The sequence below is a fragment of the Adiantum capillus-veneris genome, chromosome 23, assembly GCF_014529385.1.
Source record: "Adiantum capillus-veneris isolate H3 chromosome 23, ASM1452938v2, whole genome shotgun sequence".
NCBI classification, from domain to species: domain Eukaryota; kingdom Viridiplantae; phylum Streptophyta; class Polypodiopsida; order Polypodiales; family Pteridaceae; genus Adiantum; species Adiantum capillus-veneris.
In genome coordinates, this window is record NC_140953.1 from 142,775,986 (window position 1) to 142,788,985 (window position 13,000).

General features: G+C 41.0%; 1 protein-coding gene across 1 annotated transcript; it reads right to left on the reverse strand.

Annotated features, from left to right (window-relative positions):
- Positions 1-8,829: 8,829 nt before the first annotated feature.
- Positions 8,830-11,238, reverse strand: LOC147428732 (calcium-dependent protein kinase 20-like). The gene has a single exon (XM_086497071.1). The coding sequence runs from the start codon at positions 11,100-11,102 to the stop codon at positions 9,768-9,770; it is 1,335 nt and encodes a 444-aa protein (XP_086353197.1). The 5' UTR covers positions 11,103-11,238; the 3' UTR covers positions 8,830-9,767.
- Between the last annotated feature and the right edge of the window lie 1,762 nt (positions 11,239-13,000).

The following is a 13,000-nucleotide window of genomic DNA, read 5'->3' on the forward strand; positions in this document are numbered from 1 at the left end:
ACTTTGCAAACACAAGAGTAGAGTCTTTAGGAAGAAATTCATATCTGGAAAAGAAAACCTTCTCAAGTTTAAAACCCTTATCAAGACCTACACACCTCAAAAGAGAAAAGATGGACATTTCTTTTAAGAAGCATTGATACGTAATCATTAAGCCAAAAAGGTTACATAAGATCCATCTCTACTCAAAAGTTACATAGAATCCATCTCTATTCAAAAGTCATGGAATCCATCTCTATTCAAAAGCCATGGAATCCATCTCTATTCAAAAGCTCCATGGAATCCCATTGGAATGCCTAATAATATGAATTTCTCTCCATTAATAACCTTCATTGACAATGTGTATCTACCATAAAAGGAGTGATTGCATTCTGAATGTTGGTTGGCTCCCTTGTAGCATAGTTTCAATGAATCAACAAAATTTTCAATCCATGGATGCCAACGACCAGGCTAGGGCATGGAAGCATCACATGGGTGAGTGTGTGAGAGTAATGAGTAAGAAAAGAGTGGGGAAATCATGAAAGACTATCTAAAATAGGAAGAAGAGAAAGCTAATGAGATGGATTAGTGGTGACACACACGTTAACCCTTATGCTAATCATGCAATGCTCTTCGTTGCATTCCCTACTAATCCTTGTAGGCACATCCTAAACATGAGCTCACCTAAGCTCATGGGTTATGATTAGAGTGATGTATACCAAATTCTAATTTACACACTAATCTAATCATGCACACAACACCATAAATGAACACATAATAGGTAGTTAAGGAGTTGTAGAGCAAATTAGTTCTTTATACACACATTGAGACATTAATACACAGCTTTAATGAAAATCAAGAGAGAAGCATAGGACTCAACTTAAATACATGCATTAATCAATTTTTGAAGAGAGTACATGTGGCTCCAAGACTCCACCTCCATAGCCTCCTTCTTCTCCTGCTCTAATCTAGGTTTTCTCACAAAATGGTAGTAATGGAATTTGCCTATTCAATTTGAGAATAGCGGAATTTAATGAGAGTACTTTCAAGAAATGATTTTGTGAGCATAGCGGGTAGACATAATTGAAGATAGCAACATAATCATAGCAATTAGTTAACTTGGCATAGACAATACTTTTGCAAGAGAGAGAGTTTAGAGAACATGACAACAATTGAGGACCGGATTTATGTGGAGCCGGTCCCCCCTCCAATAGGCATTTGTATTATGATTTCTCCCATAAAGAGAGACTTGTTACAATACAGTCTTTGTGTTCCTTGTGACCTAGGTGATGCCATGAAGATGGAAGGCTTCATGCACCACAAACATAACATAAACTTGAAGAAAGCTTTAACTATCCCAAGCCTCAGTCCCAAGACCTCAAACACCTTCGAAGGTGGAGAGAGCTAGCAGGGAATGAGGGTAGGGAAGAGGAAGAAGAAACATTTCGTAGGAGAAAGAATTAGTTCCTCACTTATCATACTCTTGTTGCTAGCATACATAATAGCATAGTAATGAAGAAGAAGGAGATGGCAAGCTTAAGCATTGAAGCATGGCTCTTGGTTGGATTTGCACTCCATAGCCAAGAGTGTTGGTGTAGGCTCTCAACCTCTACTTGCTTGGAGAGGGAGCTCTTGCACTTTGCATAGCACACAATGAGAGTGATTGTGAGTGTGTGTGGGTAAGTATACCCCTCAAGCAAGGCCCTAGCTAGCTTGGGTCGACCCCCCCTTGTAGCTCATGCTTGAAGCTCATTGGACCCCTCCAGGCCTAGCCAATCACAAGCAGGAGCCATTACAAGCAACATGGGTAGCCTTGGGACAAGTGTCCCCCTTTCCCCTTTGAGAGAGAGGACTTGATAAATGAAAAATCAATTAGATAATTCAAGTAATTTATCATTGGACCCCTTTGAAGCTTAGCCAATAGGCTTCAAGCAACACATGAAGGTAACATGGGTAGGGGCCTGACATGTGTCCTTGCTGCCTCTTCAAGTTGGGGCTTCCCTTGTGTGTGTGAGTGGGTGTTCTCTCTCTAGCTCCTAGGAAAAGGGCTCGCCCCCCCTCTTGTAGGAATGATTTTGACTTTAGGTGATCAAGCACCTTACTCATCAAGCATGACAAAGCACTTGAACTAGGGGGTGTTCCCACAAGCATCTCAGGCAAGCTTCTCAAGGCACCTCAAGTACCTTAATCATGCAGCAAGTCAAGCACCTCAAGCATGGATCCAGTCAAGCACCTCAAGCATCTTAATCAAGAACCTCAAGCATGACAAACACCTCAAGCACGACAAACACCTCAAGCACGACAAGCACCTCGAGCTTGGGCCGGGTTCCCACCTCAAGCTCAGCCCTAGCTTACTTAAGGTCAAAGGACTTTTTACATACATTTATTGGAGGTCTTCAATGAAGCTAACCCTAAGGTCTTATGCTCCATTGGTTAGCCTTGCTCTTTGATAGACCATCTCCCTTTTGGGCCCCTTTACCATTGGCCTCGTGTTGAGATAGATCTATAAGCACACACCTATATCTTAACACTTGTTCCCGTTTATTCTCCCATATTAAGTGATCAATTTAATATGAGAAAATCATTTGGGTTAGTTAGATATTAGATTTTATGACATGGTCCTTCCCCTTTCAGATGATCTACAATTCACTTGTATGCCTAGGGTGTTTAAAATGAATGGCCAGTCATCCAAGGCACATAGAGTAAAATAGTAGATGCAATTTAGAACTCGTAAAAAGTTAGTGAATCTATACATGGTAAATGAAAAAATGTGCATATGAAGAAGTTGAAAATGGATGCTAGTGTTAGATGCTTCCAACATTCCCCCCTTCCTAAGCTTTGTTGTCCTTGACAAAGCCATGTCGTAGTGGACACTTGAGGAAGAATGCTCCCACAAAATAAAGAAATCAGGAAGGTAGCAATTCTCATGCCCTTGTATAGACATGTCCAAGTTGGACTTTCCAATGTGCCCATGTGTGGTCGCCCTTGAGAAGACAAGTCTGCTTTGAAATCAGCCACTGGCCATTGAATTCGGTCACTGACTATTGACTCATTAAGAGCAACCGACCTGCCACTTTTTGACCCTTTTTCGATCGCCATCCGATCGTAATATTACGACAAAAAGGAATATTCTGATGAAGGCAGTTCGCGTAAAGATCGATCGATCTGGGCATGGATTTTTGGTTTTCTGTCGAGTGATTTTCTTCATGCACGATGGCTTCTCCTCATAAGGAGGGCCTTACAAATGTGCGTTCTTAATACTAAAAATTACAAGGGGTAAATCAAGCTCCATACTTAACAAAAATTAGAGTGATATATGCACAAATTTTAATCTACACACTAATCTAATCATGCACACAACACCATAAATAGACACAGAATAGGTAATTAAGCATTTATAGAGCGACTAGTTCTTAATACACACACATCAAGACATTAATACACAACTTTTATAAAAACCAAGCTAGAACCATAGGATTGAAACTCAATGCATGCATTAACAGATTTGTGAAGAGAGTACATGTTGCTCCAAGCCTCCAACTCCATAGCTTCCTTCTTCTCCTTCTCTAATTTATATCTTCTCTCAAAATAATCTCTCTCCTTTCACATGATCTACAATCACTTATATGCCTAGGGTTTAAAAAATGAATGGCCGACCGTCCAAGACACATAGACTAAAATAGTATATAAATTTGGAACTCGTAAAAAGTCCGTGAATCTATAGATGGTAAATGTAAAAAATGTGCATATGAGGGAGTAGAGCTACATTTTAAATTTTCAATGAGCTATAATTTTATAAAAGTTCTTACAGTGCTAAGGAATCTAAAAAAACTTTGAGTAAAAAGGGATAAATAAGTGAGCCAAATGAAAATATTCCCTTTCATAGGGAAGGATAGCATTCCTAGTTCCTATCTTTTAAAAGAATAAGAAGCCCTTCAAATGCTAACATTGTCATTTGATTAACACAAAACTGGGATGGTGGGATCCTCATTGTGGTCGCATACAACCCTGATTACATGAACTATAGACACCTAAGTGCCTCCAATTTGATTGCATAGGGAAAGACTGCACAGTGGGGCTCGTAATGCACATGGGAGAGCAAAAGAGGTGATTTGTGTTGCCCAATTCTAGCAAGCCATGTTGTTGCTTGCAACAACACCTTTTTGATAAAAGTTGCAATCATCTTGAGCCATTTAATACTACTTACTCCCGATAGCTTGTGCAATTATGCATGCGTTTTTGCAACTATGTGAAATTGGAACTCCCTCTACACACACACACACACACACACACACACACACACACACACACACACACACACACACACACACACACACACACACACACACACACTTTTTGCCATGAATAAAACGACCCCTTCATTTAGAAGTTTCCATTTTTCAGCCCTCTTGTACATGTAATTACAGTAATTCTTCAAAATAAAAAAAAACCCTTCGGATGAACTTAGGTGCTACAATTAAATATTTTGAGGTGGACCCCTTGGAGACATTGTCTACTGCTAGTCTTCTAGCCTTACCTGTTGTCTAGATGACCTTGTCGAGGATGAGTCATAATAGAAAGACTTGTTTGGATTGGATTGTGGGTTCCCAAATGGACTTAGGAATGAGTCTATGCTTGAATTCTAATGTGGCACATTTCAATTGTCTATATCTTTCATGTAAGAGTTCACCCTACCATTTTTCAAAGAGATAGATAGATAGATAGAGAGAGAGAGAGAGAGAGAGAGAGAGAGAGAGAGAGAGAGAGAGAGAGAGAGAGACTAAAACCTAATGCAACCTAATAGATAAATCTATAGACTTATGGCCTTAGATTAATCCATATCTATACATTACGTTGGGATATTCGAAAGTCATCATAAATTTGTTCCTTGATCATCCTTTTTTTAAATTTCTTTTGACTTGAAAATTATCATTAGTTTATACATGATTTTCTAGTCTTATGTGCTCTTACCCTTGTTAGAAATTATGTGCTCTTACCCTTGTTAGAAATTATGTGCTCTTAACCTTGTTAGAAAATTATCATTAGTTTATACATGATTTACTAGTCTTATGTGCTCTTAACCTTGTTAGAAATTACGGTGTGCATTGATATGCTAAAGAAGACATAGTCTCTGAGCAAAAGTTATCGACTTATCTTTTTCTTATAGAAAAATTATTTTTTCTTTAAGCTATGTCCATGCATCCCAAACTTTGCAAACACAAGAATAGAGTCTCTAGGAAGAAATTCATATCTGGAAAAGAAAACCTTCTCAAGTTTAAAACCCTTATCAAGACCTACACACCTCCAAAGAGAAAAGATGGACATTTCTTTAAAGAAGCATTGATAGGTAATCATTGAGCCAAAAAGGTTACATAGGATCCATCTCTACTAAAAAGTTACATAGAATCCATCTCTATTCAAAAGTCATGGAATCCATCTCTATTCAAAAGCACCATGGAATCCCATTGGAATGTCTAATAATATGAATTTCTCTCCATTAATAACCTTCATTGACAATGTGTATCTACCACAAAAGGAGTGATTGCATTCTGAATGTTGGTTGGCTCCCTTGTAGCATAGTTTCAATGAATCAACAAAATTATCAATCCATGGATGCCAACGACCAGGCTAGGGCATGGAAGCATCACATGGGTGAGTGTGTGAGAGTAATGAGTAAGAAAAGAGTGGGGAAATCATGAAAGGCCATGTAGAATAGGAAGAAGAGAAAGCTAATGAAATGGATTAGTGGTGACACTCACGTTAACCCTTATGCTAATCATGCAATGCTCTTCGTTGCATTCCCTACTATTCCTTGTAGGCACATCCTAAACATGAGCTCACCTAAGCTCATGGGTTATGATTAGAGTGATGTATACCAAATTCTAATTTACACACTAATCTAATCATGCACACAACACCATAAATAAACACATAATAGGTAGTTAAGCGATTATAGAGCGATTAATTCTTTATACACACATTGAGACATTAAAACACAACTTTAATGAAAATCAAGAGAGAAGCATAGGACTCAACTCAATTGCATGCATTAATCAATTTTTGAAGAGAGTACATGTGGCTCCAAGCCTCCACCTCCATAGCCTCCTTCTTCTCCTGCTCTAATCTAGGTTTTCTCACAAAATGGTCTCTTCCCTTTCACATGATCTACAATTCACTTGTATGCCTAGGGTGTTTAAAATGAATGGCCAGTCGTCCAAGGCACATAGAGTAAAATAGTAGATGCAATTTGGAACTCGTAAAAAGTTAGTGAATCTATACATGGTAAATGAAAAAATGTGCACATGAAGAAGTTGAAAATGGATGCTAGTGTTGGATGCTTCCAACATTCCCCCCTTCCTAAGCTTTGTTGTCCTTGACAAAGCCATGTCGTAGTGGACACTTGAGGAAGAATGATCCCACAAAATAAAGAAATCAGGAAGGTAGCAAGCTCAATCTCCTAATTGTGTCTTTCACCTTAGATCAACTAACTAACTCTCACAACTTTAAAAAAAATGTTGAATTTTCTTAAATGTCAATGAAAGTCTATTTCATTTCATTTTTCTTGACTTTTCTTTTTCTCTTTGTTTATTTTCTTTTTTCCACCACCGTGAATTTAAAATCCTTTGATGTGTGTGCTTATTTTGTATGACCAAGGCTTATTGTTTCTCAAAGAAAAGAGTACCTCATCTCCTTTTGCACTTGGGAAAAGATGTGGCCAATACCAAATCTAAACCGGGATTAAACTTTTACACTTGTGACACTTTTGTTTTTTCTTCCATTTCCTTTGTATTCTCACTAATGTTCTTTGTTATTTGAGTGAGAAAGCCTTCCTATGCCTAAAACACTCTTAAGGTCTCAAACATTCATATAGTTTACCAACTAGAACTAGCAGTCAGTAAACGTGTTAACCTAAAGTCATGGCCTACTAACTTCAAGGATCATGAATAAGACTTATCTCTAGGTTAACTAACTAAAACAAGGACATGTTTATAAATCTTTAATGGAAGATAACAAGACATAATTAAATGCACTCATCAAACCATGAAAAACCACAATCACCAAATATAAATGTCCATAAACTTGAAGCATACAAATTAGTACACTTGGAGGTATGTGATGCATCTCCTTGATAGCTGTGTAAATAAGCATGCAATATTAAATTCCGATATATCCATGCTCCATGCAAGCTCAAGTCCATCTATGCTGCAAAATACTAGGGCAAATCACTACGACTTGGAAAGGTGTGTCAGCATAGAAGTGAAAGTTATATTACCTAAATACAAATGAAAAGAAATTCTATACTAAGGTCTCAAACCTAGAATTCTATATCAAGGCCTATCTTGTGCAAGAGAAGAATATGTCTCCTCAGTTGCAATTGATCAAAAGCTCCGCTTGAGACTCATTTGTCTTGCTTTAGATATCCCAAAATGGTACTCAGGCGACCCACCTTGAGTACTAACTCTTCGTGGGGGTGTAGTAGCCTCCATGGAGGGTGCACCACTATTTTGTCCACCCTGTGTAGAGGCCGCATTAAAGGGATGCTCTGAAGTCACAACACTTGGAGTTGGTATTCCAGGTCTCTTTGCACCCGCTTTGCATTGGCTACACCACCTAGTAACTCTCTCATGCAAAAGTGATGTGTAGGCAAAGAAAAAACACAAAAAATAACCAATCTCTCGAAAATCATCTTTTCAGTCTGAGGCAACGTTGTAAAATACAAGTATGTTAGTGTAGTGATGAGGATCGCTCTATTCCAAACAATAGAAATGAACCCCAAACACTTGCACCACTTAAACAGAAATAGAAATGAGCCCCAAGCACTTGCTCCATTCCAAAAGCAAAAATAAACATCGGGACCAAGGTTGGCTTTAATACACTCCTAGTTCACTATGCTGTGAGAAAGAGGGATTGCAATGTCACTCCTATCAACACAGAGAGGCAAAAGCTGGGATGAGCCCTTTACAAATTGCCCTCCTCTAGGATAGAGGAGCCAGCATAGAGACATCGAGATTGTGCAGGGAATTTCTCAAGCTATGATGCAGAGATTTGGGCGAGAAGAAGCACAGATGATGCGCCTTGCACATGGCTATTTGGCGATGTTGGCGGTTCCAGAAATTGTGCCATAGAGAAAATTCTCGACTGTTTTCACACTTCCCAATGCAAAGGTGCCACGTGAAGCATTAGGGGCATATTTGCACCAGTAGAGAGGCATTCCCAAACGGGATCAGAACATGTGCAGTCGCCAATAGGCTGACAGAACGTCCGATTTTGTAAGCCAACAACCCAACCCACTTTGGTTACTTACTGGGGGGGGGGGTCTATAGGGTACTAGTAAAGGGGATCGTCTACCAATCAGAAATACGATGCACTACATCCATATACAAAAAATTGGAGTTGAGAGTTGAGATGGCAACAGTGGGTGCACACGATGTCTTGTAGAGGATCCACAAAGGCTGCAAAGCCGCATGCAGCACATAGGCCAAGCTATGTCTATAATATTCTGTAGTCTGCAAAAGCTCATGAAATCGCAATCGGCGGCTAGGAAAAGAAAAACCCAATGTAGAACCCTATTCCCCCTACCCACACTTGGACAGTCGTCGGTTAACCTATTCCTCCTTTCTTCTTCAGATACACGCCAAAAATATTATTCCTTGGAAACGTGATTGCAGACTGCACTAACACCCTTGCCTCGTCACTTATTACAACATTGCCTCATCGTAAGTGCCCACTATCACGTGAAGCCAATCACAAATTGTAGAGACTAATCACCTTACTTTTCAGGCCAAAACTTAATTTTTTTATTTTTAGTTAGTGACAAAAAGGGTACTCAACACTATAGCCATGAGCAGGCCAAAAACTTGGACGATGGACGGTCAAGGAATCTTGAAACTTGTAGGTTTTGGGGAAATTTGAACCACTCACAATTCCCGCCCGGGACTCATGATTGAGTCGAGAGAGCGGAGTAGCAGCTCAAGCTTCAACGTACTAGCCTTCATTGAAGCAATGGGCTTATAAATATGTGATCGGGTCCGAAGGCTTTAAAATTGGGGCTTTGTGGGCTACCATTACCATTGCCACAAATTTAATCCATAAGGTATGAAATATGTAAAGAATGTTGAATGCAAATTAATAGCAGGAAAACAGAAAATGAGAAGGCACCAGACAACAAGATTTACGTGGTTCGGCAGGGTGCCTACATCCACGAGGAATTGGGGCCAGAGATTTACAAAGCTGCGAACAACTCATACGTTTTTGTACATTTAATTAGAGCAGCAATACCGTACTGTGCCCCCTGTTATTTAACCCATTGCAAAACATCAGTCCAACCCATCACATTGCCAGGGGTTGGAGATCAGTACCTATGTAAAATTGAGAGGCCCAGTGAATGGCTTTCCCTTCGGGTCAGATCAGTGAGCTGATTATAAGTGAGGCTTTTACCTTCAAGATGCTGCAAGCTGAGAAACACTAATTTGGGCTTGCCTTTGATGATCATCTGAGCCGGTTTTGTCACGGCACTTTTCGATTCATCGTAGCTCATAATTGTTAATTACAGCTAATTCTTGTCCAAAAATTGCCTTCATTCGATGTTGGGCTCCACTTTGGGCTTGCCGTCGCTCGATGCCCTGATCTGGTTTTGTCAAGGCACTTTCCAATTCATCGACTGACTTCATCAATGACAGCCCATTAAACTGTTATTACTCCACCAAAACAGATGTTGTGAAGGCCTTATAAATTCCTTGATGAGGTATATCTCCTTACCATTGCCCTGTAATTATATCCACCGGGTCGAATCACATGGCCCTCACCGTGCCCATATTTTTGGGCAGGGCATTCCCCCAATGCTGTAGGTAGCATTTTCTGCTCATGGGTTTGCGGGCTCTAATTCTGGCCTTGGGGGCAGTGGGTCCATTATCCAGCTTTTTGATCTCTTGACTGCACCCAACTGCGGCATCGACATGACCCGCTACGCATGACAATTTGCTGCCTATGCTCTGTGAACAATTAGCTGGCACTGTTGTTCCTAACATGCATGTTTGACTGATTGTCGTTGGCAACTGCGGACCATCATAATTATCGACGAGTGCTAATTCCGTGGGAGGTGGTATATTGAGAAGCAGCCACGGATGACACAGGAGCTCATCCAATGTAAGCCTGTTTTCTGGGTCCTTGCAGAGGATGCGAGCAAGGAGGTCCTGCGCTGAGGATGAGAGGCCAAAATCATCGAGTCTTAGTTGGTTGCAGAGGATGGCTTGGTGAATGGCAGATTTGGGAGCATCACGAGGTAGCTGTCCAATGTCAAAAGGCAAATCAGCTGTGAGAACTAGGTGAAGAACAAGACCCAAACTCCAAATGTCGGCACGGTGGTCATAACAGCCCTTGATAACTTCAGGGGCCTGGTATACTGAGGTTCCGGCGGGTTCGCAAAGCTTGTCTCCTGGCGCAATGAGTTCAGCCATGCCAAAGTCTGCGAGGATCGCTTCCTCGGTGCCGTTGCCATCATGGATGCGGCGGAAGAGGACATTTGCTGGTTTGATGTCACGGTGGACGATACCGCGAGAGTGGCAACTGGCAAGAGTGCGAGCGAGGCTGGCAACGATGAAAGCAGCCTCGCGATCATGGAGCTTGAAGAGGGGAGGGCGGGCATAGAGCTTGCTGAGCAGATCGCCTCCGTCACAGAAGGCGGTGAGGAGATGGAAGCAGGTGTCGTCGCCCTCGAAGGTGGAGACGAGAGGGAGGACACCGGGTATGTCGCGCAGGTCCTGAAGCAGGTCTGCCTCCCATCGGAGCTGGGTGTCTGCAAACACCTCCTCGGCGCTCAACTTTCGTTTCCTTTCACAAGATGAGAGGTCATGAACATCATGATGAGTCGAGTCCTGCTGGACGTGGGCCGGGGATGCAGAACAGTCGTGCAGTCTTCGCAGCTTCTTGCTGCTGCTAGGGCTAGGGTTAGGTCTAATGACATGTGACCTGATGGTTTTACAGGCGAAAAGTTGTGTGCGAGTTTTCTGGTCCGTGCAGAGGAGAACAAGGCCTTGCCCGCCTTCGCCCAGCTCTTGCACAACTTCCAAACCGGTGCGGCTCTCCAAGGTGGGGTAGCAGACGTACTGTCGTCGACGAGGAGCCATAGATGGGTTTTGGCTCGGAGCTTCAGCTTCTTCTTCTTCTTCTTCCAAACAGCTAGGAAGTACCCTTCCGCTCCACGCCTATCTCCTTAAGAAAGTCTCATAATCTGGACGCCATTCTTTATTCGCGGAGGTCAAATTTTTCATGTCATTCTTGGCAGGGCTTGTTCCCTTCTAAGTTCTATAGGAATGGGTATTGCATCTGCCAAACATGCTCTTTTCTTTTACTTCTCATCAAACCTCTTGCTAAGTTACGACAATTTTGGTGATTTTTATGATATTTCGTCCGTAGTGGAGCCAATTTGTAGTGAATCAATAAATGGGCGAATCATGAGGGTAGGTAGGCAGGGCAATAGACAAGGGATGGAAGGCGCGCTGAGGGCAGTGAAGGTCAATATTGCTAAGGACAGAAAAGCAATTAAAGAGAGGAGAAATTGGCGATGGCGAGGAGGAGCTACGCTCGTAAGGCGTCACAACGATATACTGAAGTGACCAAGGCGTCGTGCTAGTCCGGTTATCTTAGCATGGGACATATTGTTTAAGTAAAGTCTGTTGCCAAGTAGAGAGTCGTCAGTTGGAACTGGTTAGCTTGAAATGTTAAGGTTCCAATGACGAAGGTCATGTATTCAAATTTACTCAACATCTTTCTTCCATATGAGGGAGCTAAGCTACATTCCAAATGAGTTGTACAAATCCTTACAGTGCCACGGAATCTACAAATTTCTCGAGTAAGAAGGGATAAGTAATGGAGCCAGATGAAAATATTCCCTTCCATACGGAAGGGTAGATCAATTTCCCAGTCCCTGTCTTTTAAAAGCCTTGAACAAATCCTAACATGACTGAATTATCTCATTTCAATACCAAACGACTTTATCTGGACATATCTTTGTATATGTATAAGCTAAGCATGAGAACTGTGCAAACTGAGCCTCCTCATTTGATTAACACAAAATTGGGATGGTGAGACCTTCATTATGGTCACGTACAACCTTGCTTACACGAACTATAGACACTTGGAGGTCGTGTGGAGTAAGTGTCCCCAATTTTGATTGCATAGAGGAAAAGATTGCACAGTGAGCCCTCATTGCACATGGGAGAGCAAAAGAGGTGATTTGTCTTGCCCACTTCTAGAAAGCCATGTTGTCGCTTGCTGCAACACCTGTCTGATAAAAGCTGCAATCGCCTTGAGCCACCAGATGAACTTAGGTGCTACACTTAAATATTTTGAGGTGGACCCCTCGGGGATATTCTCTATTCCTAGTCTTCTAGCCATAGCTGTTGTCTAGATGATCTTGTGGAAGATGAGTCATAATAGAAAGGCTTGTTTGGATTGGATTGTGGGCTCCCAAAGGGACTTAGCATTGGGTCTGTGCTTGTCTTCTAATGTAGCACATTTCAATTTTCTGTATCTTTCATGCAAGAGTGGACCACCCTTACATTTTTCAACAAGAGAGTGAGACTAAAACCTAATAAAGCCATATTAGTGAATTTGGGAATTTTCCAATTTCCACTTTCAAGACAATCTTAAGATTTTACCACATGTCTAAATCTTAGCCAAAGTTTTGAGATCATGGCTCAGAATAGCTTTTCAAGTACCACCTTGTGGAAGGCTTTGGCCTCAAAAAGTACTTTGAGATTTGTCCATATTATAGCCAAATCTTCAAGACATTGGTGATTCTCAATTTTGCCCTAAAGTCTCAAACTCTCTAATATGGTGTTTAATGCAACCTAGCATATAAATCTGTACAACATATATATATATATATATATATATATATATATATATATTATGTTGGGATATTCGAAAGTCATCATAAATTTGTTCCTTGATCATCCTTTTTTTATTTCTTTTGACTTGAAAATTATTCATTTATACGTGCTTTACTAGTCTTATTTGCTAT